The sequence below is a fragment of the Aythya marila genome (assembly GCF_965140915.1).
Source record: "Aythya marila genome assembly, chromosome: 11".
NCBI lineage: Eukaryota > Metazoa > Chordata > Aves > Anseriformes > Anatidae > Aythya > Aythya marila.
The window spans coordinates 9,392,151-9,416,978 of NC_139052.1; the positions used below are offsets into that span (position 1 = coordinate 9,392,151).

General features: G+C 62.1%; 3 protein-coding genes across 4 annotated transcripts; 2 read left to right on the top strand and 1 right to left on the bottom strand.

The window, feature by feature from the left end:
- Window positions 1-441: 441 nt before the first annotated feature.
- Window positions 442-3,991, bottom strand: LOC309882405 (cytochrome P450 1A4-like). The gene is made up of 6 exons (XM_082769482.1): window positions 3,095-3,991; window positions 2,518-2,647; window positions 2,202-2,291; window positions 2,000-2,123; window positions 1,793-1,879; window positions 442-1,258 (listed from the first exon to the last, which is right to left on the bottom strand). Exons 1-6 carry the CDS (start codon window positions 3,950-3,952, stop codon window positions 952-954), a joined length of 1,596 nt encoding a protein of 531 aa, XP_082625608.1. The 5' UTR covers window positions 3,953-3,991; the 3' UTR covers window positions 442-951.
- Window positions 3,992-6,016: 2,025 nt separating this feature from the next.
- LOC309882105 (cytochrome P450 1A5-like) lies at window positions 6,017-11,507 on the top strand. The gene is made up of 7 exons (XM_082768795.1): window positions 6,017-6,275; window positions 6,424-7,281; window positions 7,886-8,009; window positions 8,564-8,653; window positions 8,740-8,863; window positions 9,103-9,189; window positions 9,349-11,507. The coding sequence occupies exons 2-7, from the start codon at window positions 6,424-6,426 to the stop codon at window positions 9,653-9,655; spliced, it is 1,590 nt and encodes a 529-aa protein (XP_082624921.1). The 5' UTR covers window positions 6,017-6,275; the 3' UTR covers window positions 9,656-11,507.
- Window positions 11,508-14,438: 2,931 nt separating this feature from the next.
- Window positions 14,439-23,698, top strand: CSK (C-terminal Src kinase). 2 transcript variants are annotated; one of them, XM_082768710.1, is made up of 13 exons: window positions 14,439-14,833; window positions 19,040-19,117; window positions 19,207-19,320; window positions 19,657-19,769; window positions 19,868-20,087; window positions 20,485-20,578; window positions 20,679-20,744; window positions 20,875-20,974; window positions 21,068-21,158; window positions 21,386-21,459; window positions 22,194-22,389; window positions 22,472-22,558; window positions 22,665-23,698. In XM_082768710.1, exons 2-13 carry the CDS (start codon window positions 19,103-19,105, stop codon window positions 22,845-22,847), a joined length of 1,353 nt encoding a protein of 450 aa, XP_082624836.1. In that variant the 5' UTR covers window positions 14,439-14,833; window positions 19,040-19,102; the 3' UTR covers window positions 22,848-23,698. The 2 variants fall into 2 exon arrangements, with proteins under 2 accessions (XP_082624836.1, XP_082624835.1); XM_082768709.1 differs by lacking the exon at window positions 14,439-14,833 and adding an exon at window positions 15,857-15,896.
- Window positions 23,699-24,828: the final 1,130 nt, after the last annotated feature.

A 24,828-nucleotide genomic window follows, 5' to 3' on the forward strand; every position in this document is an offset into this window, starting at 1 on the left:
CAAGAAGCTCAGAGCAGCTGGGGGGCACCAGGAGCACCCACGGTCCCTTTGCTGCTTTATCGGGTGGAGAAGATCACTGCAGAGGGTTTTTAGGGAAACACACTGCTGTCAATACCCTGGTCCTCCCTGTACACACCAGGAGGGGACCTCATTCTTCAGATGTGGCACTGAGGGGCAGGGCTTGGTGACAGGACCCAGGTCAGGTTGGTGGTTGGACTTGATGACCTCAAAGGTCTTTTCTCACCTGGATCACGTACCCCCAAGGACAGGGAAGCTCTCCTTCATGTGAGCATCCCAATTAGCTCCCCCCAGAAGAATCCAACGCAGCCCTGTTAGATCTTTAAGGACAGATGTGATTTGTGTCACCCCATCCACCCCCCTAGAGGAATAGAAGCAGCAAGGAGGAAGAAATTTTCATAAAAGCATTTATTGGGTTAGAAATCCTGTGCCATTTCTCTCTGCAGATGGATGCATCTCCATGCAGCCCCCAGAAAGCAGCACAAATTCCTGCTCCGTGTGCCAGGAAGACTTGCTCCATGCATCTCCTGCAGCCCTCGATCTGCTCCTCTTCTTATTAGGCAGAATATACCAATCTATTGTTAGAAAAATACTAGTTGAAGCAGCAAATACATAGTCCAGAAGCATTTTACTGTGCCTCTCATCGCTTTGCATCCCTGGCTCTTGTTCATTTGGTATTGCCCAGGAGGCTTCTCCTTCGGGGGCAGCTAACACCATGACCTGTGAGCAGCATGACCTAAACCACACATTTCCAGTCCTCAGGGCACCTCCAGGGTGCAAACCCTCAGGGATTCGTTGTGCAAATTCCTCTTCAGCCTGAGCACAAGGATGCCTGTGGTGAAGCAAGGTGGTACCAGGAGCAGCTCCACGCCGGGAGCACAAGCGGAGGCGCCCGACCCAAAAAGTCATTTATCGCCTTTATTTTTCGCTGCCTCACAGCGAGCCGTTGGAGGGGAGGCGCCTCTTTATCTGGAAGCGCTCGCACTTCTTGTACTTCATGGTCAGCCCGTACTGAGGGGTGAGGTCCACCGCCTCGCCGGGGGCCAGGCTGAACTCCAGCTGCTGCAGCAGGGTGGTGAGGAAGAGGAAGACCTCCCAGCGGCCGATGGACTCGCCGATGCAGCGCCTCCTCCCCAGGCCAAACGTCAGCACTTTGTCGCTCTCCGTCCTGTTGATCTCGGTCCCGGCTGTGTTGAGAAACCGCTCAGGCTTGAAGGCGGAGGGGTCCTGCCAGAGCTTCCTGCAGCAGAAAGGAGAGACCTGAGCGAGCTGCTGGGGACAGCAGGCAAAAAGAGAGCCCTCTTTGTGCAGAGTGTTGCAATGTTGTCTCATTTCACCACCCTGAAAGGCTGGCAGCCTGCTGTGGCCCCTGTTCCCCACTCGAAATGCCAGCTGCATGTCAGCCCCTATCAGCTCAGCCCATTGAAGGCTCCACTTCAGCCCCGGATTGTGTTTGCCTACGCAGATACCACGGACGGCTGAAATCAGCACGTAACATCTAGAGAGGTCCTGTGCCTCCAGCTGAAATGGGAGCGCAGGAATCAGGCAGGAACTTTGACAAAGGAAGGATGGAGACCTGAGGGATTTTTCCAGCACCTTAACCAAGGAACTGCCGCTCAGACATGGGGAAAGACCATGCTCCTGTTGCAGAGCAAAGCTTCTGACCCAAAGCACTCGGTCTGGGACTTGATCAGACTTTTAAGGACAGATCCGTGCAATCTTCATCCCAAGCCAGCCGACTGCACCCCAAACAGGAACGCCGTGGTGTACTCACTCGTCGTGGTTCACCTGCCACTGGTTGACGAACACGCAGGTGTCCTTGGGGATGTAGTAGCCGTTCAGAGCAGTGGCTTTCGTCGTCCTGGAAGAAATACAGGCAGAGGGGAGAGGTTCAGAGGAAACTCACAGCCTCGTGGTGAAACAAGCACAAGTTCTGGAGGTGCTGTTTGCTGGGACCTCCAAAACCCCACTCAGCACCTACCTGTGTGGGATGGTGAAGGGCAGGAAGGAAGAGTGCCTGAACATCTCCAGGATGAAGGCTTCCGTGTAGGGCAGCGTGCCTCGGTCCGACAGCCGTGGCCTCCTCTCCCTGCCGATAGTCTGATCTGTGGGAGGAGAAGCTGCTTGGGGCCAGCCCTCGCCTCACAGGTCCCAGCCCCAAAGAATCGGGCTCGTCAGCTCACCCAGCTCATCCTGGATCCTCTTCTGCATGTCAGGGTATGAAGCAGCATACATGAGGCACCAGGACAGGGCGGTTGTCACGGTGTCAAAGCCTGGACGGACACAAAGAAAGGCATTTAGCTACCGAAAGGCAGGATATTCACAAATCCCAGCACCCTGCATGTGTTGGCTGGTGACACACAGCCTGGGAGAGCTTCCCCCATCAGCTGCCCTTCAAAAGCCACCTCCTGTACCCATGACTGCCTGTGAGCCCAGCATCAGCTCCAAAGCCCCCAGCTCAGCCAGGGGAGGGGGCTGCACCCACAGAGATGGCCTCACCTGCCCCAAAGAGGTCGTTGACAATGGCAATGATGCTCTGGTTGGAGAGCTGGAGGTTGGTGTCCTCCCCTGCCGTCTTCCTCTCCTGGCAGTGCCCGATCAGCGAGTCTGTGATGTCCCTGATGTGCTCCTGGGGAAGAGCCAAGGGGTCAGAGGCAGCAGGGCAGGTGAAACCCCCCGTTACCCAGCTCCAGGAGGCACCAGCTCTTCCTTCCCTCACGAGCACAAAGGGGGATGCTGGAGGCAGGGGGGTGCCAGGTTCAGCACCCAGCAAGGGGCAGCGGGGTTTGGTGGAGGACAGGCTGCAGAGCCAAGCTGGTGGGATCAGCTCCGTTAGGGAACTGGGAACCAGCTGCAGCAAAGTCAGCAGCTCAAGAGGCTCTACCACATCCCATAAGCAGCAGAATTGGATTTGGGCTTCCTCCTCAGAAGCTCAATTTCATTAAGCACAAAGCTCTACTTCTGTGCCCTCTTCTAATGATTTCAATGAATGGGACCATGACAAAAAGAATGCAATAAGAGAACAAGCAGCGAAGTGAGGGAAAGCTTTGCCCCAGAACAGCGTCCAAGCTCTTACCTTGTTAAAGGTGGCGTAATGCTCCTGGACAATTTTCTCTATGAACACGTTGAAGCGCCTGTTGATGTCCTTAAAGAGATCCATGGTGCGGCTGGGCAGGTAGCGCAGCAGCGGGATGAAGTCCGAGGGGTTGCCAGCAGCCGCCACCTCCCCAAATTCGTTGCTGTCATTGACCAGGCTGAGCAGCTCCTGGTCGTTGTGGTCGTAGCGCTTGCCGAAGCACATGGCGCAGATGACGTTGGCCACCGAGACCACCAGGTAGCGGCACGGGTCGAAGCTCTGCTCCTCCTCCATCACCTGCAGGAACTTGGTGACCAGGTAGGTGGCCTCCTTGGAGACGTGCTCCTCCAGGAGGCAGCTGGAGGACGACACGGGGCTGGCGGCGATGGAGAAAGTCTTCAGGGCGTTCTGGGCCAGCTTGCGGCGCGCTTTCCACGCATCCCCCGCCTCAGGGCTGAAGGCCAAGCTCTGCCCGTTCGCGATGAGTCGGAAGCTGGGGAGGTCGGGGCGCCCCATGAAGTCCTCCCCTTGCCTCACCAGCGCCTGCCGCAGGGTGTCCAGCCCGCTCAGCACCAGCACGGGCTGGGTGCCGATGGCCACCTCCATCACGTCCCCGTACTTCTGGCTCAGCCTCGTCAGGGCCAGGTGCGGGTCCTTCCTCAGCTCCAGCACGTTGCCCACCACGGGGAGCCCGCGGGGACCCGGGGGGGGCTTCAGCCCCTTGGGCACGCGGCGCCGCAGGGGCTGGGTGAGCAGCAGGAGCAGGCAGAAGACGGTGGCTGCCAGCAGGACCTCGGTGGCTGAGACACCACCGGCGCTCCCCACCAGCCCCATCGCAGTCTCCATCCCTGCTGCCATCGAGGATCCTAGGGGAGAAGGGCAGCAATTAGGGAGGGGGCAGCGAGGATCCTACAGAAGCCCCCCTGCACCCCACAAGCGCTAGCTCTCAGCAGGATGCTGTCAGGGTGGGTTTTCGGGGATTTTCGGGGGGGGTCCCTCTCCCAGCGGTGCTCACCTCGGGGCGCAGCGTTCCCTCGGGGGCCCGATCCCGCCGCCAGGTACCGTGCGCCCCGCCGGCCCTGCTTTATATGCATCGCCTCCCGCTCTGATTGGCCGGGCCGCCTCCCCCCCACGTGACCGAAGCCTAATCAAAGCTGCCGAGCGGCCAATCTCCCGAACAGCCCCCCCGGGATTTACGGGACCCCCCCCCCTCCATCCCCCCTCAGCGCTCCCCGGGGGCCGCCCCGACGGGGCGGGCGGCACGGCGGCGGGGGCGTGCGCGGCACCGGGGGCTGCGGGGACACCGGGGGGGGGATACGGAGGTCCCGGGGGAGGGGTGACAAGGAGGGGACATCGCGTGCGAAGCGGGAGGGAGGTTTGGGCACCCTGGCACGCCACCGGGGAGCCGCTTAAAGGAGCCGCAGCCCCACGGGGATCCGCCAACACGCGGGGGGGGGGCGCACGCACCGGCTCCGTCCCGCACCTCTCGGGGCTCCCCCACCCTGGACGTGCCCTAAAAGGGGGGTCCCGGATCCGGCCCGATCCCCCCAAGACCCCCGTGGGGGATGCGGGGCAGGTCCACGGGGGGCCACGTCGTGGGGAAGGGGGGGGGGCGGCGGGGGAGGGGGTCACGGCCGGGGCTTGCGGGTTAAAAATTGTCCAGGTTCGCGTGAGAAGCCGCCGTGCCCTCTGTCCCCCCCCCCAGCCCCGGCCCCCGGGGACAACGGGGGCTGGGGTCACGTCGGGGGGCGGAGGGGGGGGGGGGGGACAAGGGGACAGCATCGCGTGCGAAGGGGCCGGGACGGACCTGGGATGGTCACTCGTTGTCACGCTATGGGTGTGGGGGGGGGAAATGGCTTATAAAGGGCCAGGGCGGTGGCCCCACGTCCAGGAGCCCGGCCCGGGGTCAGGGTGGCGCCGGGCAGGATCGCCCCCCCCCCCCCCCCGCTCCATCCCCTTCTCCTCCTCCCGCAGCGGGTAACGGGGCTCGGTCCCACTTGTGTCCCCCCCATGGGACCCCAGAAGGGGATGGGGGGGCTCAGCAGTGCCACCACGCTTGGGGACGTCCCGGTGACAGGGGACACGCAGGGCATGCAGTACATGCAGGGCATGCAGGACACGCAGGGCATGCAGTCCCGTCCCCCTGCAGCACACCTCTCTGTCTATAGGTACCTCTATAGGTTCCTGCTGCCGCACAGCGCCGTGCACACGCACCTTGCACGCCCACAGCTGCTGCAGCCGTGCCCTTTCAGCACCCACATCCCCCGTGCCCACCGCCCGCACCACGCCGTTGGGGTGTTTGCCATCCCAAAGCCTTTTATTTATTTATTGTTTTTTCTTTTTTTAGGGTTTCCCACGTATTTGAGCGAATCCCCCGTGTCTCCACAGGCGTCCTGTCCTCCCCACGCAGGGCTGGGAGGCATCTCCCGCGTGAGCCGTCCGCACGGTGCCTCTCGTCAGCGTGTGCAATTATTGGGCTGAATTTTAGCAGCCTGGGTTTTGTAACTGTCCCTGCCAAGCGTTAATGAGCCTACTCACTGCCATTAATGATCCCGCTTGGGCCAGGTGTTGAAAGCCCTTTATTAAATATTAGCTCAGCTTCTACCTGGGCACGATTCCCCCCGTGCTTTCCAAAGAACGGAAGAAAACTTGGAGGAAAAAAAAAAAAAATTCCCTCCACCTAACGAACAGCCCCGCTCCCTCCGGCTGAGCCGGGACCCTGCGTGTCCCCCACCGGGGTTTTTTTTTTTTTTTTTGGAGGGGGGGGACAGGGTCGTGGGGCAGAGCCCAGGCGGCGGTCGCGTGCCGTGGTCAGGAAGCGTGCCAGCGACTTCTCACGCAACCCTGGCCAATCGTTAACCTGAGGCTGGCCCCGGCCGCGAGGTCCTGCCACCGTGGGACACCAGTACCCTGCTCATCCCCTCCCCGGCGGCGTGCTGGAGCTGGGGGACGTCTGCCCTGGGCTGCGGGGCTGGCTCCGGGGGCTCGGCCCCCTCTGTTAATGGATAGCTGTCCCGTGGGTCCTCCTCGCCGTGACCCAGCAGATAAGCAAGCACCCGGCTGCTTGTTTAAAGCCTTGAGTGGAGCAGGAGGCAGGAGGAGAGGAAGCCATCCGGGGGTTTGGGACCCCTTCTCCTCGCTCTGCGGGGACCCCAGCCCTCTGTGACCTGAGGACCCGCAGGTAGGCGGGGGCGTGTGTGTGTGTGGCTCTGAGCACGGATGTGGAAGGTTTTAAAGCTGGCTGGGAGGATTCATGCTATGGCTCTCCCTGAGCTCTTTGGGGTTCCCCGTGCTAATCCTGCACCTCGCTTCCCGATATCTCCTTCTAGATGGCAGCGGGGATGGAGGCTGCAACGGGGCTGGCAGGGAGCCCCAGCAGCGTCATGGCCACCGGGGTCCTGCTGGTGGCCACTGCCTTCTGCCTGCTCCTGCTGCTCGCCCAGCCCCTGCGGCGCCGCGTGCCCAAGGGGCTGAAGCTCCCCCCGGGTCCCCGCGGGCTCCCCGTGGTGGGCAACGTGCTGGAGCTGAGGAAGGACCCGCACCTGGCCCTGACGCGGCTGAGCCAGAAGTACGGGGACGTGATGGAGGTGGCCATCGGCACCCAGCCCGTGCTGGTGCTGAGCGGGCTGGACACCCTGCGGCAGGCGCTGGTGAGGCAAGGGGAGGACTTCATGGGGCGCCCCGACCTCCCCAGCTTCCGACACATCGCGGATGGGCAGAGCCTGGGCTTCAGCCCTGAGGTGGGGGAAGTGTGGAAAGCGCGCCGCAAGCTGGCCCAGAATGCCCTGAAGACTTTCTCCATCGCCGCCAGCTCCACATCATCCTCCAGCTGCCTCCTGGAGGAGCACGTCTCCAAGGAGGCCGCCTACCTGGTCACCAAGTTCCTGCAGGTGATGGAGGAGGAGCAGAGCTTCGACCCGTACCGCTACCTGGTGGTCTCGGTGGCCAACGTCATCTGCGCCATGTGCTTCGGCAAGCGCTACGACCACAACGACCAGGAGCTGCTCAGCCTGGTCAACGACAGCGAGAAGTTCGGGGAGGTGGCGGCTGCTGGCAACCCCTCGGACTTCATCCCGCTGCTGCGCTACCTGCCCAGCCGCTCCATGGATCTCTTCAAAGATTACAACCAGCGGTTCGTGCGCTTCCTGCAGGCGATTGTCAAGGAGCACTACGAGACCTATGACAAGGTGAGAGCTTTGGGGACCCCCGCCTGCCCCAGAGATGGGTCCCACTCTGCGATGGGGACTTGGTTGTCCTCCCGCACCTGAGTGGCCACGGCCATCGGTGTTCCTGCAGATATTGCTCCATCTAGGAGTACAGCCTGTCCAGCTGTAACCTCTTCGTGTTGCGGGCCAGTACACATGCTCCTTGGTGGCCTTGTGTGCTAAGAGCAGTTGGTTGGGCAATATTCTGATCTGTCAGCAAGGCTGCTTGCACAGGTGCCCTGCAGAGCCACCTCATTTCCATTGGCTGCAAAATCAGTAGGGACCACCACAGGGGTTGAAAGATGATGTTCTCCAGTTGGTAACCCAACGCTCTGCTTGGCCACTGGCTTCTCCTCTCCTCTCCTCTCCTCTCCTCTCCTCTCCTCTCCTCTCCTCTCCTCTCCTCTCCTCTCCTCTCCTCTCCTCTCCTCTCCTCTCCTCTCCTCTCCTCTCCTCTCCTCTCCTCTCCTCTCCTCTCCTCTCCTCTCCTCTCCTCTCCTCTCCTCTCCTCTCCTCTCCTCTCCTCTCCTCTCCTCTCCTCTCCTCTCCTCTCCTCTCCTCTCCTCTCTTCTCTTCTCTTCCTCAGGACAACATCCGAGACATCACCGACTCCCTCATCGAGCAGTGCCTGGATAAGAAAGAAGCCAGCACCGCCGCACGGATCCCTAATGAGAAGATTGTCAACCTGGTCAACGACCTCTTCGGAGCAGGTATCTTGCCCTGCTGCTCCCTCAGCTATGGCAGGTCACCTCAGGCTCCTCACCTTACAGCTCTGACCCCAATTGTCCAGCACCAGGTGGCCACTTTGGGTCCAAGCACCCACCTCCCTGCTCTGGACCTTCTTAGGACACCCCCAGAGACCATGTGGGATATTAGGTCTGGAAGGAAGCTTCAGGAACAAACCAGGGGCACAGTTGGTAGCTTGGTCAGGGTGGCTTTTCCTGGTTGAGGGAGATGTCTGCTGCCTGATTCACCCTTAAGTAGCTCTGTGGAAACTCCCCCGCTTCCAAAGAAGTTGAAATCTTACACAAACCTGGCATAACCCCAGGGCGATCCTGGACAAATGAGAACTGAACCTTTTAGCAAAGCTTCCTTTCCTCCAACAGGATACAAACCCAAGCCCTACAGCGTGCCCGGGATGTCCTCTCCCTTCTTAGCCATCCACGTGTCGGTCTGGCAGCGAGCATAGCACGTATGGGGTCATGCATAACCCGTGTTGTGCATGACACTCATGGGGTCTGCACGATCTCCCCTCTCCGCCCAGGCTTTGAAAGCGTGACAAACTCCCTGTCCTGGTGCTTCATGTACCTGGTGACGTACCCCAACATCCAGAAGAGGATCCAGGCCGAACTGGGTGAGCTGATGAACCCGATTCTTTGGGGCTGGGACCTGTGAGGAGAGGGCTGGCCCCAAGCAGCTTCTCCTCCCCTCCTCCCACAGATCAGACCATCGGCCGGGAGAGGAGGCCGCGGCTGTCGGACCAAGGCACGCTGCCCTACACGGAAGCCTTCATCCTGGAGGTGTTCAGGCACTCTTCCTTCCTGCCCTTCACCATCCCACACAGGTAGGTGCTGCGTGGGGACGGGCTGAGTTTGCCGGGGGGAGGACCTGAGGCCCCGCAGTGCAGCCTGCCCAGCAGCAGAGCAGGGAAAATTCTATCAATTAGTACAATAATGGCTTCATCATGGACACAGGGAGCTCACCGCTCTCGTGCAGGGCAGCGTGGGCAAACGTTGAGTCTGTGAGGATGTGGAAGAGCCTTTTTGCTTTCCAAAACCTCACAGCCCTCTCTTCTCCCCCCAGCACGACCAAGGACACAGTGCTGAATGGGTACTACATCCCAAAGGGCCGTTGCGTGTTCGTCAACCAGTGGCAGGTGAACCACGACGAGTGAGTACCTGCAGAGGCAGAAAACCTCCTGCTTTAAGGGAAAAAGGGGTGGGTAAGGGATCTACTAAACCCAGGGACATCCTAACTGGCTCCCAGGAGAGCCCCCCTGCATACATGGCCGGGAGACTCCATCTCAGCACCTGACCTTCTCCACCCCAGGAAACTTTGGAAGGACCCACACGTTTTCAACCCGGAGCGTTTCCTCAACGCCGAAGGGACCGAGGTGAACAAAGAGGACGGGGAGAAGGTGCTGATCTTCGGCCTGGGGAAGAGGAGGTGCATCGGGGAGTTCATCGCCAGGAGGCAGGTCTTCCTCTTCCTGACCACCTTGCTGCAGCAGCTGGAGTTCAGTGTCCGTGACGGCAGGAAGGTGGACATGACGCCGCGCTACGGACTGTCCCTCAAGCACAAGCGATGCGAGCACTTCCAGGTCAAGCAGCGCTTCCCCATGGCGAGCCTGAGCTGAGCAGCGGGCTCATCCCCAGCCGTGGGTGCCCTCGTACCAGCCCCGGGGCTGGCACAACCTTGCAGGGCCACTCAATAACCTGAAGCCATTGAAGCACCCCTTTTATCTTGTTTGCCTTCTACCGTTTTCCTCCCTTTTCATTTCCTGGCGTTTCTGCTGTTGGATATTCCATCGCGTCTAGGCTTAGCACCACAAAGCTCCTCTTGGAGATTTTGGGAGAACATCTTGGAAAAACACTAATACTTCTCCAAGTCCTCTGAACTTGTTTCCTTGTGTCCACAGTGTGTTTTTAATTGCCCAACTGAGTTGTCATGTCACTCCAAGACCCCATTCAGGGGAGGTTTGTCTTTAACTCTCTTTGAGAATCTGCCAGAAAACCTCGCATATCAGGGGTTCTGCTGCTGCTCAGATTCATTTTTCAGTAAAACGAGAGGGGTTGTTAAGGTGAGCTGGGCTGGAGGAGCTCTTCAGGGACCAGCATTTTGGAGGAGAAGGCCCACCAAGGCCAACAGGCAGCCATATGGGAACAACAATGAGTGCAACACACAGCTCTTGAAGCTGTTCCCATGGGCCAGGATCCCAAACCCTGGCCGATGAGAGCTCCCTCCAGGTCCGAATGCCAGGCCCCAGCAGTTGCACGCACACAACCCTGCATTGCACAAAAACTTCCAAGAAGGGAGAAAAAACAAAAGGGAAGGAAACGGGGAAGCCGATTGCCCAAGAGCTTGGGGGAGATTCCAGCAAGAGCAGGGAGGTGTTCGGACCCGTTAAACAAGCAAGGGAGTAGCTCTTTGTCTCTCTGTGCTTCCACGAGATCCAAACCACAGCTGGAGGGATGGGGCTGAGCTCAGGCAAAGTGTGGAAGGATGGTTTAGGACAAGGCATGAGATCTGTTGGCCAAATTGCACATCCCCTACATCCCACAGGGGTGTAGGTAAAGGCAATAGACTCGTGGGACATCCCGAATCCAGCACGGACATGGGGCTGGGCGTCTCGGTGTTCAGCCTGGTGCTTTGCAAGACCACCAGGGCCACCCCGGCCGCGTGTCACGCCATGGGGTGGGGAGCTTCCCGTGGACTTGGACCCATGACTCCGGTGCTGGTGCAGGACCAGAGCCCCGGTGGCTGGAGCCATCGCGTGACTCCACTGCCCTGAGTCCCAGCGGTGGCTGCTGATAAGGCCCGCAATCAGTAGAGAGAAATAAAGAACAGAGGGGTAGTTTTTTTTTCCCTTTGGAGATGAGTGGTTTACAGCCCCGGGGCAGATAAGCAGATTAATATTAACGTTACTGAGTGAAACAGCCCCTTGTTGGTGGAAGGTCTCCTCTGATTGCCTCCCCCAGGGTCACCGCTGACAGACTGCAGAGCCTGGCACTGGAGATCAGGGAAAAAAAAAAAAAAAAAAAGGGAGGTGAAAAAAGGAGAAAAATGAGAAAAAGCAGAAAAGTTACCCCCATGCCAGGATGGTGAAGGAAGGGATAGGGTTGGAGGGGAGAAAACTGGGCAGGCTTCCCACCCAGCCCTCCTCTTCATGCTGATGGAGGTGAAATGCACGGTTTTATGGGGCTCCATCTTTCTCCCTTCGATGGCAGCATCCCACACGGGACACCAAGGGGCACGGGGAGCCCCCAGAGCCCCCATTTTGGCCGGGAGCACGCACACATCTCCTTGCACACTCGTGGCAGTTCCCATCCCACAAGGTGCCCCGTGCTGCACCCACACACTCTCCCCTTTCTCCCCTTCCCCGCCAGCTCCCGATAAGCAGATCCATTGATCACTGCCACGACGGCCCCGATTGCACACATCCCCTATCTCCGTCTCTTCCCTAATGATCTTCCTCAATTAAAGCCTCCGCTTACTCCCCAGGTAGCTTGCAAGTGCTGTGATTTCTTTATGGGAACCGGAACCGCGATAAGCCGGGGCAGCTTTTATCACTTGCTTTTATGGGAGGTTTTAAAGTGAGTCAGCAGGCTGAGTGATGGCAGCTCCGCTCCCCCCTGCCACGGTGGAGGTCCCTGGAAGCCACAGGGACACCTCCAGCGGGGATGGAAACTCTTGGAGAAGCTAAATTGCAGTGGGAAACTGCGGGTCCTGCTTTAGGGGGAGAGGAAGGGGACGGAGGGCTTGCTCCCACACTCAGTGACCCTCCTTGTTAAAGCCCATCCCGTATTTCCAACCTATTTCCAGTCTTCTTGCAGCTGGCTCCTTCGTTCCCTTGGCTGTTTGCTCATTCCCAGGGGAGCTGTTAGCAGCAACCGCCTCCCCACGGGGATCAGCTCCTGGGTGCCTGTAAGAAACGGCCAAACTTGCAAATTTCTGCCAAGGGGGAATAAAACCACAGCTTCTGAGTAGTTGGGGATGGTGCTGAAACCTGGCTGGGGGTTTAAGCGCGTTCCCCAGCTGTCACCCACCTTTGTGCTACCTCCCTTTGGCTGCCTGTCCTCGAGGCTGGTGGCAGTCCCCTGATGGCACAGATCTGCCCGAGACAGGGGGGCTGCGGGGACTGTCCCCCATCCTGCCTCTCCTCCCCTTCCCCGCACCCCAAATCCGACACGGGGGGAACCCCCACGGCAAAGCCCCCAGCCACGAGGGGAGGAAAGGAGGGGAGAAAGGTGTGGGACAGGGATGCCGCAGGTCCCCAAAACCAGCTCAGGGGCTGGGGGGCAGGGTCCCCAACCCTTTCTCCTTTAATTAAAACCCTCCTGGGCACGAGGGGAGGCTTTGAAATGAGGGCAAGATCCCAAAGAGGGATTTGGGGGCCAGCAGCGGGGGAGAAGCCCCCCGATGGACAGGACTGAATGCCAGCAGGGCACAGCACCAGGCAGGGCGGTGCGGGATCCTAAATCGCTCCCGAAGCTTTTTCGTCCCCTCCCGGAGCACTTCTGTCCCCTCTGCGCTGGCTTTGGGACGTGAACGCCCTCGTGTGGATCTCTCACAGCAGCTCTGGTGCGCACGGGGCGCCTTGCCTCCCCGAGGTTTTATTTTTTAGGGGGATGCTCATTTGGGGAGGGGGAACCCGGCAGGGTCTGGACCCCACATCCCCACCGCCCCTGGAGCTCTGGGTGCTGCAGGACCAGCCGGGCTTGCTTTCCTTTGGGGATTTTGTGTCTTTTTTTCTCAGCCTGCAGGTGAGTTGCTTGCTCCTCTTGCAGCGCTTCTGCCCTGGGCAGGGTGCAGAGGATCCCGCACGGGTCTGTGCCTGCATCCGCAGCTGCCTTTCTGGTGCAGGCAGCCACACCAGCCGCTTTCATTTCCTCCCAGCACCGCTCTGCTCGGCGGCTGGGCAGGAACCGGCAGCAAAAAGGCGATGCAGGGGAGCAGGACCCGTCCTGCACCCGCTCAGCATCCCTGGGGACATCGTGCTCGGCGCAGGAAAATCCACGGGGATCCCCCACGGCACGGTGGCATCATCCTTGGTCTGCAGGCAGAGCTGCCAGCACCGTGTCCCCAGAGCCAGCGTGTCCCCACTGTCCCCTCCTGCCCCCTCAGGGGTCACCTGAGCCCAGTGCCCACCCCAGTGAGGACACGAGAACTGGGATTTGGGGGGTCCCAGGGGGCTGTGAGCGCCGTGCCCAGGCTTCCTGCTTGGCCCTACATGGCTGTGGCGCCTCGCCGCACGGGGCAGGAAGTGACAAGCATCTTTTCTTGCGAATCGGCCCATTTTCTTCGATTTTTTTTTTTTTTCCTTTTTGGTTTGTTTTCTTTCAGAAGCTGCCCTGCCACGGCTCCATGCCGTTCCCTTGGGTCCTGTCGCAGCCCCAGGGCACGGTTGGGATTTTGGCAGCCAGAGCACACCAGCAACTGGGATCCAGCCTGACACCGAGCAGAACCCCAAAACCTTTTTCTGCAGGGCTGCTCTCACCCCCCACGTGTGCACGCATCCAGGCGGTCCCCTACGGTCTTAATGTCGGTTCTCTGTGAGAAGAGGCCGGCCCCAGCCCCCCACAGCCTCCTTTAGGGAGCAAAAAAGCTTCCCTGAGCCTCCTCTTCCCCAGCCCAAACCCCTCAGCTCCCTCAGCTGCCCCTCACAGGCCTTGTGCTCCAGGCCCTGCACCAGCTCTGGACACACTCCGAGACCTCGATGTCCTTGTAGCGAGGGGCCCAAAACTGAACCCAGCACTCGAGGGGCGGCCTCACCAGAGCCGAGTACAGGGGATGGTGTACGGGGGAGCACAGATGGTGGATGGAGGGGTGAGGATGGGGTGAGAAGGGAGCCAAAGGGCCAAAAGTGATGAAGAAGGGACCAAAGGTGATGTAAGAAGGGAGTAAAGACAGTGTAAGAGGGGATCAATGGTGATGGAGAAGAGGCCAAAAGCGATGTAAGAAGGGGGTAAAGATGTGTAAGGGAGTAAAGATAATGTAAGACAGGAGAGAAGGTGATGGGAGGAGGGATGAAAGGCAACGTAAGAAGGGAGCAAAGGAGATGTAAGAGGGCAGTGAGGGTGATGAAGGGGATGAAGGCGACGTGAGAAGGGGATAACAGTGAGGACGAAGGGAATGGGGGTGACGAAGAAGGGCATGAGGGTGATGAGGGGAGTCAGGGTGATGAAGGGGATGAAGGCGATGAAGGTGGTGAAGGTGGTGAAGGGAACCAAGGCGGTGTAAGAAGGGCACCAAGGCGATGCGGGAGGGGACCGAGGGCAGCCTGAGGAGCCCCGGGGCGCTGCCTCACGGCTCCCAGCGGGGGCTCCCGCCCCGGGGCCCGGCGCTGGCGGTGCCGGTGCCCGGCAGGGGGCGCGGCGGGGCCTCGGCGGCGGAGGCCGGCCCCGGGCGCGGCGCAGGCGCCGTGCTCCGGGCTCCCCGATTCCGGCCGCCGCTTCCTCCCCGCCAGGCCCGGGCCGGAGCGGGCCGGACCCCCCCGCGGCCCCGAGCGCGGCTCCCGGTCCCCGTGGGCGCCCCCCGGAGCCCTCCCGGTTCCCCCGGAGCCCCCTCCCCGGAGCGGGGCGCGCCTCGTCCCGGCCCGTCCCGGCCTCCCCGTCCCCGTCGTCTCCCCGCCGGGCTCGGCGGGGCTGGGAGCCGCCGGGCTGCCGCTCGCCTTCCTCCGCCCCTTCCGCCCCCCTCCCCCGAGCCCGGAGGCCCCCGGCGGCACCGCATGGAGTACCCGGCGGCGGGCTGAGCCCCTGCCCGGCCCCGGCCCCCTGCCCGGCCTCGACCCCTCCCTCGGGGCCTCCGCGGGGAGGTGAGTACCGGCTGCGGGGAGCCCCCCCCCGGGGCTGGGAGAGGGGCTGGGGGTGGGCTGGGCACCGTGCGACCCCCCCACGGCCACCCCGGCATCACCGCAGGCGGCGGCGGGGAGGGGCCGGGAGGGACCGGGGGGGACCGGAGGGGACCGGGGGGGGGCTGAGGGATGGCCCCCGGGGAGCCGAGGGGGGCTGCGAGCACAGGGGGGGTCAGGGGGGCAGGCAGGAGGCTGAGGGTTTTGCTCGGTGGGGCGCTGGGGAGGCGCTTGGTGGTGGCCACGGTGGGTGCCCGGTGTTGCGCCGCAGGTGCGAAGGGTTGGAGAGGTGCTGGAGGGTCGGCTGCGGTCTGTGGTGTGCTCGCCGAGAGCAGCAGGGGCCGAGGAGGCAGAGGAGGAGGCTGCCAGCCTCTGTCCAGACAGCACCGGCCTCGCTTCGACCCCGCCGGAGTCACCCATGCACCCACGGGTGCGGATCCCGGAGAGCATCCCCAAGGCTCCGCGGATGGAGGAGGTCCCCGAGGATCCCGCCCCGCCGAGGATGGAGTTTGAGGACGGGGAGCAGAAGAGGCTCGGGTGGTGGAAGGATGGCAGCGACGCAGCGCGAAGCCTCGCGACAGCGAGCGGCGTCACGATAAACCCCGCGGGACGCCCTCCCGTGCCGTCCATCCCGCTGTCCCCCACCGCCACCCGGCAGCAGGAATTTCTGGGATGATCGGGTCCGGTGGCACCACTCCGGTTTTGCAGGAGAAAAGGAGCAGGAAAGCCCCCGCCGTGCCGTGGAGGCTCAGAGCAGCATCTCGAGCGCTCACAGGGCCTCCACCTGCCCCTGACTATCCCCCAGGCGCCTTTTGTGGTTTGACAGCAACACCGTGTCTCTCTCTCTCTCTCTCTCATTTTTTTTTTTCTTCTCTTTTAAAAAAAGCAATAGAAAAGGAACAACACCCCCTTTCCTCTCTCGGGGCCCGCCGCTCGGTGCCCAGGCAGTTGGAGCAGCGAAACCGTCTGCAAGAGCGCAGCCAAGTCGCTGATGAGATAAAGGAGGAACGTTTTTCTTTCGATTATGGTAATCGTAGGTGTTACTTGTAATAACAGTCGATAAGATCTCTTGGAGAGAGTGAGGATGTTGTCTGTTTTTGGGCTGCTGGTGTTTTTTTTGAAGTTTGAAGAGGCCCGGGTCGAGCGCGGGGAGGCGTTGCGCTGGAGGCTGGAGGGATTTTGCCGAGCAGGGTGGATGCGCAGGGAAGCCTTCCCCGTGCGAGCGACTCTTCCTTTAACATCCACGCTGCAGCTTTCTGCCAAACGGCCTCGTCCCGGCCCCGCAGCGCAGGGACAGGCCGGCAGCAGCTCCTCCGGGAGGTCACGGGGCTGTGGGAAAGGCAGCTTCCTCCGGCGCTGCGGGAAGGAGCATCGCGCGCGGAGGCGAGCGGCTCTCCTAGCACAAAGCCCCAGCTGGGAGGATTTTTTCCTGGCTTTTCACCTTTTTGCGTCTCCCTGCTGCCAGAGCAGTGCTTGGATCCTCGGAGGTGCAGTGGTTTCAGCCCCGTGTGGCTCCTGCGGGGAGACCTAGCAGTTGAGGAGCATTCTGCGTCCCCAAGGAGAGGAGAAGTGCTGATGCTTGATGAGGACGGAGATTTCCCTGCCTTGTGCCGCCGCCGAGAGCCCGTTGGATTATCAGGGTGCTGAAGAACCCCAGACCGAGCTTTTTGTGCCAAGCAGCGCCGAGGATGCTCGAGCCCAGAGCAGGGGGCAGCTCGGTGTGCCCAGGTCCAGGATGGGGCAACCAAGCTCCCCAAATCCCCCAAAAACGAGGAGCAAAGCCCAGCGCTCCGGGCACCGTTTGCGTCACGACACCTCAAAAAGAGGCTCGATTTCTCCAACAGACAGCAGCGTGAGGAGGCTGCCGGCCACAAAGTCTGGTTCCCAAGGAGCTCTGCTCCGACCTGGAGCTGCTCACCATCCCACGGAGGCATCAGGGTGTTTTGGGGCCGGCTGGGAGCGGCCCCATAGCTCCTCGCTCAGGGCACGTGCGTGTCACGAAGTCTCCAGCCTTGGCTTTGAAGCAGGAATGGGGTGCTGATAAAAAATGAACCTGCTGCTCAAGAAGGACCCTTGGGAGGAAGACGGCGAGCGCTGGGACGTGGAAGAGGAAGGCAGGGGTCGGGGCGATCCCACTCCCCGCTCCTGGCACCTCCTCGGGTGCCCTGGCTGCCTCCCGGGTGGCACCCATGGGTGCTCACAGCCTGTGGGGACACGAGGGACGTGCATCGAGGGCTCTGCAGAAGCATCCGCAGCCGGGTACCAGGAGCCTCGCCGGGACCAAATCACATCCCCGGGACGGGAAGCGCCCGGAGCCGTGCAGGGAACCCCCCGAACCATTTCCCACGGGGCAGGACTGTGCAGCTGGAGCCAAATCCGAGCCAAAGCCTCCTTCCTGCCCCCTTCTTCCCTTCGGTTCCGTTATGCTCACCGCGCGGCGAGCCGCTGGGGACCGCTGACCACGCTCGGGGGATGCTCTTGAGCAACAGCTGGAGAACGGGGGCGAAAAAGCCAGAAATGGGAAATTCCTTCTGCGGCCGTGCACGGCTGCAGGGCTCCCGTGGGAATCGGGCCTGCCCTGTGGCGTGCAGCCCCGTGCGGCCGGACACGTCCCCCCCCCAAAGTCCCCAAAGAGGGGACTGGGTCCGGCTCCTGCTGGTGAGGTCGTTTCAGGGCGAGTGGAACGAGGGCGGTGGAAGTGGTGGTTCCTTCTCGGCAGAGGGCAAAAAAAAAAAAAGCTGAAATTGCAGCAAATGGGGGGAAAAAAGGCAGCTTTGTGTAAAGGGGGCTTGAGCAGCAGCCCGCCGTGTGCTCGGCGGTTCCCTCCCCGCTGTTGTCGCGTTGCGTTTCGCACTGTTGGTGCCCGGCCCCTTTCCCGAAACGTCCCGCCTCGGGGTTTAACCAAAAATCAGCCCGAAAACCAAGCTCGAGCAGGTGCAGAAGCACGAGGGTGTGGATGGCGGGCGAAGGCGGGGCTGCTGTGGGGCGCAGCGCTCCCCGCGATGCCCCCCCAGCTCCTGCAGCACCCCCCCAGCAGTGGGACAGATGGGACGGGGCGCACGGGGGGGTCCCAGGGGTGACCCCCCCCTGTGGCAGCATCCCCAGGAGCTCGCTCTCGGCCGCCACGGCGCAGGCTCGGGGCAGCAGGATGAGGAACAGCAGCGCGCGGGGGGGGTTCGGGGGGGGTGGCGAGGAAATGACGCAGCCTGAGAGCTCGATCTCGGGACGCTTCTGTGCACCCAGCACCAGGCCGCTGGGACGGCCCCAAAACTGGCAGCGTGGCCGGGAGGAAAACCTACACGCCGTGCGGGGCCCGGTGCCACAGTGATGGGCACGGTGACCCCAAATCCCTTCCCACGGTGGGCACGGTGCTCAGCGCCTCTCCGGACCCCCTGAAAACGTGGCGAGGGCGGTGGCGGATGGGGCCACGTCCGCACCCCAGCTCTTCCTCCCCGCTGCTCTGCCCCTTATCTTCTTCCTCCTCACGGCTCCGCGGGCCTTGCCCCCGCTTTCGGTTCCTCCTTCCCGAAATATTTTTAGCTGCTGGTGGCTGCTGGGAGCGGTGGCCGCTCGCGGCGCTGAATCGGCACGGGGTTATTTTGGTGCTGCCGGCTCGGTGACAAGGGGGGGAATCCCCCACCGAGGACCCCATACGGCTCGGGGGACCCTCCCGTCCGCTCTGACCATCCCCTCCCAGGGAGAGGCCCCCGAGTTTCAGCCCAAAAAGGCCCCGTTTGATTCTGGGGCCGCTGACTTCATCCGCCGGCCGGCGAGGATAAAGCCGGGCTTGTTCCCCTCCCACGCGCGGGGCAGGATGCGGCCCGGCCCGGGACCCCGCGGGGGACAAGGCTGCACCCACGCCCGGGGCGCCGATGGGTTTTACCCTGCGGGAAATGGGATTTGATTCTTTTTTCCTCAAACCTTTTAGCAACGGCGCTGTGCGATGCTCTCCGATTTATCCTGGGGCTGCTCCTCGCGGGACTCTCCTCTCCCCGCAGCGTCCTGCAGGGATGCTCTGTGCTCCATCTCCCGTGGCTTTCTGCTCCTTCGCATTTTGGGGTTGGGTTTGGGTTTTTTTTGGGGCAGAAGCTGCTCCAAAAACCCCTTCTGGGAGCGGAGATTCCCAACCCAACCCCGTAGGGCTTCTCAGCGGCCCCTTTCCCCCCGCAGGTCTCATGGTACCGAGTGACGTGTCCCTCCCGTGAGATTCGCGCCCCCGACCCCCCTGAGAAGATGTCAGGGATGCAGGTGAGCACCATGCAGGGCCGAGCAGCACTTGGGGTGGGGGGCGTCCCCCAAACAGGGGGCTCACACCCACCCCGTTTGGCCCCCCCCAGGCCGTGTGGCCGTCCGGTACGGAGTGCATCGCCAAGTACAACTTCCACGGCACCGCCGAGCAGGACCTGCCCTTCAGCAAGGGGGACGTCCTCACCATCGTCGCGGTCACCAAGGTAAAGCCCCCCCAGGACCCCAACCCCCCTGGGGGGGTCGCGCGGGGTCCCCCCCGTGCCCATGTCCGGGTGCCGCGGGCGGGGAGCCTGCGGTTGGGATCCCGCCTGGGCGTCCCCGCGTGGCTCCGCTGTCCCCACGGGCTGGGAACGGGGCCAGGCGTTGGGTTAATTAACTCACGGCCTCGTTAGTTAACGCTGCCCCGGAAGGGAAGTGGCTCGGGCGGCTCGGTGGGGGAGGATGGAGAGAAATTCGGGGCTGGGTGCTGCTGATGACCGGCAGGGTGACCCCCCCGGAGGGGCTGCGGGCTCGCCGTGACCCCAGCGCTGTCCCCGCAGGACCCCAACTGGTACAAGGCGAAGAACAAGGTGGGGCAGGAGGGCATCATCCCCGCCAACTACGTGCAGAAGCGGGAGGGAGTGAAGGCCGGCATCAAGCTCAGCCTCATGCCGTGAGTACCCACAAAGAACGGGGCAAAAAAAGGGGCTGCCCAGGGGGGTGGGGGGGTCCCGAATACCCCTCGACCCGCCTGTCCCGGTCCCGATGCAGGTGGTTTCACGGGAAGATCACGCGGGAGCAGGCGGAGCGGCTGCTGTACCCCCCCGAGACGGGGCTGTTCCTGGTGCGGGAGAGCACCAACTACCCGGGGGACTACACGCTGTGCGTCAGCTGCGAGGGCAAGGTGGAGCACTACCGCATCATCTACTCCTCCAGCAAGCTCAGCATCGACGAGGAGGTCTACTTCGAGAACCTCATGCAGCTGGTGGAGGTGAGCGGGGGGGGCGCGCGGCTTGGAGGGGCTGTGGGGCCGTGCCCCAAAAGCCTGTGGGACCCCGTGGGGTGAGTCGGGACTGGCTAAGGGGGGAGATGGGGGAAGGAGGAGGGATGGGGACACCCTCCCAAAGCCCCAGTGGGACCCATGGGGTGCGTCGGGACTGGCCATGGGGGGAGATGGGGGCAGGAGGAGGGATGGGGACACCCCACCCCGAGCCCCAGAGGGACCCCAAGGGGGTTGCTTTGGGACTGATCCCCCCAAGCCCCTGCTGGTCCCATTCACGGCCTCGTGCTGCCACCTGGTGGGACCTCAGAGCCCGGCACGGCCCCGTTAGTGCCCCCCCAGCCCCTCGCCACGTCCCCGCGGTGACAGCCCGGTGTCCCCCCCCCAGCATTACACCACGGACGCGGACGGGCTGTGCACGCGCCTCATCAAGCCCAAGGTGATGGAGGGCACGGTGGCAGCACAGGACGAGTTCTCCCGCAGTGAGTGGCTGTGCCCCCCCCCCTGCTCCCGTCCCCGTCCCTGCACACCCCCAAAAAAAGGAAATTAAGGAATTTCCTTCCCCCCCCCAAAAAAAAAAAGGCGGTTGGGCCCTCAACATGAAGGACCTCAAGCTGCTGCAGATCATCGGCAAAGGGGAGTTTGGAGGTGAGCAGCCCCCTGTCCCCGATGCGGCCCCACACGGGGGCGATGCTTTGGGGTCTGGGTGCTGGGGCTGGAGGGGGGGGACGCACGGCTTGTCCCCGTCCCCCCCATGCCCGTCCCTCCCGCCCCGCAGACGTGATGCTGGGCGATTACCGGGGGAACAAGGTGGCCGTCAAGTGCATTAAAAACGACGCCACGGCGCAGGCGTTCCTGGCGGAGGCGTCGGTGATGACGTGAGTACGGCCGGGGGGGGGGACACGGGGACACCAGGGGGGGACACACGGGGCTCGGGGCGGCCCTGCCCTGAGCCCCCCTGCCCCGCGCAGGCAGCTCCGCCACAGCAACCTGGTGCAGCTGCTGGGGGTGATCGTGGAGGAGAAGAGCGGCCTCTACATCGTCACCGAGTACATGGCCAAGGTGAGGCCAGGCCCCGGGGGGGTCCCGGGGGGTGCAGAGCCCAGCCCCACGCTCCCACCCTGCTCCTTCACCCCCTTTCCCCTTGCTCTGGGGCTGTCCCCGTCCCTGGGAGCTCCAGGGCTGTGTCCTGGCTCTGCTGTCCTGCCCCTGTCCCCAGGGGCCTGTTTTGGGGTGGTGGGGGGGCGTTTTGGGGTGGGGGGTGGCACTGTTGCTCTCTGTGCCTCCAGGGCAGCCTAGTGGATTACCTGCGGTCGCGCGGGAGGTCGGTGCTGGGCGCGGAGTGCCTGCTCAAGTTCTCCTTGTGAGTGCAAGGGGGGGTGCAGGGGGCTGGGGGGGGACGTGGGGACGCGGGGACATGGGGATGTATGGATATGGGGACGTGGGAATATGAGGATATGGGGACACAGGGACATGGGGATGTACGGATATGGGGACACGGGGATGTATAGACATGGGAACACGAGGACATCAGACACAGGGATATGGGGACATACAGATAAGGGGACGTGGGGATGTGGGGACACGGAGACATGGGGACATACGGATATGGGGATACAGGGACATGGGGACATACAGATGTGGGTACATGGGGTCATATGGATATGGGGACATAGGGACATGGGGATGTACAGATATGGGGACACGGGGACATGATGTGGGACATGGGGATATGGGGACATACAGATACGGGGACACAGGGACGTGGAGATGTATGGATATGGGGACACGGGGATGTGGGGACATGACATGGGACATGGGGATTGTGGGGACACGGAGACATAGGGACATACGGATATGGAGACACGGGGACATGGGGACGTACAGATACGGGGACACAGTAACGTGGGGACACGAGGACATCAGACATGGGGCTGTGGGGACACAGGGACGTGGGAACACGGACACGGGGCCATGGGGCTCCTCCTGCCCATCCCACCCCACACCCCGGGCGCACTGCTGGGAAGAGGGGCGAGGGGAGCGCGCCCTTTTTGGGGCCGCGTCCCTCCTCCCGACGCCCTCCCCCGGCCCCGCCAGAGACGTGTGCGAGGCCATGGAGTACCTGGAGGCCAACAACTTCGTGCACCGGGACCTGGCGGCGAGGAACGTGCTGGTGTCGGAGGACAACATCGCCAAGGTCAGCGACTTCGGGCTCACCAAGGAGGCGTCGTCCACGCAGGACACGGGGAAGCTGCCGGTGAAGTGGACGGCGCCCGAGGCGCTTCGAGAAAAGGTGGGAGAGGGGACGGCACCGCACCCCCACCCCACACCCCCCTGCCCACTGACGGGGCCTCTCCCACCCCCTTTCTCCCCAGAAATTCTCCACCAAGTCGGACGTGTGGAGCTTCGGGATCCTCCTCTGGGAAATCTACTCCTTCGGGCGAGTGCCTTATCCGCGAATCGTAAGTGCCCGATTTTCGGGGAGCAGCCCCCCAGCTCCTCCTCCCCCTGTTTTTGGGATCGGGGCAGCACCCTGAGCCCCCCCTTGTCCCCCCCGTGTCCCCGCAGCCCCTGAAGGACGTGGTGCCCCGCGTGGAGAAGGGCTACAAGATGGACGCCCCCGACGGCTGCCCCGCCATCGTCTACGAGGTGATGAAGAAGTGCTGGACCCTGGACCCCGGCCACCGGCCGTCCTTCCACCAGCTCCGCGAACAGCTAGTGCATATCAAAGAGAAGGAGCTCTACCTGTGAGGGGGGGCTCTGGGGGCGGCCCCCACCCCCCCCCAGCAGCGCCAGGGGGCGAGCCCCCGCCGGCCGGGCGGCCCCGGCTCCCCCAGCCCACCCCGGGGGGCTTCGGGGGCACCCACGCGGCGGCAGGAGCGGCCGGGAGGGGGGCCCGGGGGTGCCTGGTGTCCCCCCCTCCTTTTTTTCCTCCTCGCACCAGCCTCCCGGTCGCTTCCAAACTTCCAAATCCCCCCCCCCCTTTTTTTTTCCCCCCCCGTCAGGTTCATTTTTGGTCTCCCAGGCTTTTTTTTTTTTTTTTTGGATTTTGGGGTGGTTTTTATTTTTTAATTTTTTTGTTCGTTTGGTCTCAGTTTTGGGGGGTTGTTTTATTATTTTTTTTTTTTGGTTGTCTGTTTTTGTTTGTTTGTTTTTCGTTTTGTTTTTTTTTTATTATTTCAAGCAGGGCGCCTGGCTGAGCGCTAGGTGTTTTACTAAAGTACGAATCTTATTTTTTAATGTAATTAAAAAGAAGAAAAAAAAAAAAAAAAAGGGAGAGAGATTGAGAACGAGAGGAGAAGGTTAATAAAGAAGAATAATAATAAAATAAATAAGCCAATGAAACGGACACGCGCGAAGGAAAGGAAACCCCGACGACAGAAGTGATGGTTCACGGGGAGACGCCGGACTCGCCGCCCAGCCAGGAGAGCGCGGCGGCGTCCCCCCCCCGATGCTTTTTTGGGTTGTTTTGCTTTAAACTCGTTGCAATGTTTGCATGCTGTCTCCAGAGGCCTTTTTTCCAGTCCTGTCCAGTGCTTTATTCTCATGTAATGCTACCGACTGTGAGATTAAAACTGTAATAAAAACCATTCCATACGGACGCGGCACGGCCCGCCTGCCCGACCCTCTGTCTCCAGACACCCCCCTCAGCCTCGGGGTCCTGGGTACGACCCCAAATGGGGTCCCCGGCAGGATTTGGGGACACACACGGTGCCCCCGCTGTGGGGCTGCAGCCTGGGGAGCGGGGTGGGTGCTGTGGTGATGCCCGGGTTTGGGGAGCGCCGGGGTACCCGGGTGCACCGAGGGGGGAATGTGATGGGGCCGGGGTTTTGTAGGGTTTCATTTCTCCTGGCTTCACCCACGGCTCTTCCCAGCGCGTATAAGCAGCTTTACTTTGGGGGCTTATGAAGATTAAAGTCGTCCACGGCCGGCGAGAAGGCGGCTCCTGAGAGAGCGGGATGCGTCCTCATGCCGTGGGGGCACACAGCAAGGGGGACAAACCTGCTGTCCCCTGTCCCCCTGCCTCCCATTCCTGCTGCCCGATGGCCTCAGCCCCGTGCCCAAAGCCAGGAAGAGGTGGGAAATCCCAACGTCTGGCCTGCTGGGAGCTCCATTTTCCCTCTCTCCAGCCCTTCCCTGCTGTAGTTTCCCCCCCCCAGAGCCTGCCAGGTGGTGGGGTGCGGAGAGCAGCCCGTGTCCCAGCTGCTGATGTCTCCCCCGAGGTGTTTTGGGGCTTTTCCATCATCCAGCCCAGAGAGCAGCCTGCCTGCCCTGGGCATGCAGCCCACGCTGGAGCAGGGGCGGGGGGCTCAGCATCCCCAGGGGCAGCCTTTGGGGTGGGGAAGATTGGGGGAGGCTGCACAGCCAGCCCCGGGTGCATCGGCCCCTCGGATGCTCTGCGTGCCCCATGCGTGCCCTCTGCCCCCTTCCCCTCGCTGTGGCCTCGGGTGAGGCTCTTCCTCTTCCCCCTCCTCTTCACCCTCTGCTCTCGCCCTCGCCCGCGAGCCCCCGAGCCAGGGCAGCCAGCCATGCGCAGAGCCTTCCTCCCCCTCTTCTCAGCAAACCAGAAAAAAAAAAAGAAAAAAAAAAAAGAATCTCTTCAAAGGCAACCAGACCCTTGGTCCTGACTGTAACCATCGCTCGCCGCTCCCCATTTCCCCTATTTCCCCCTTTTTTGGCCCAGAGGCACCCTGACATTAATTGCAGGGGTTGCACGGCGCGTCCGCCCCAA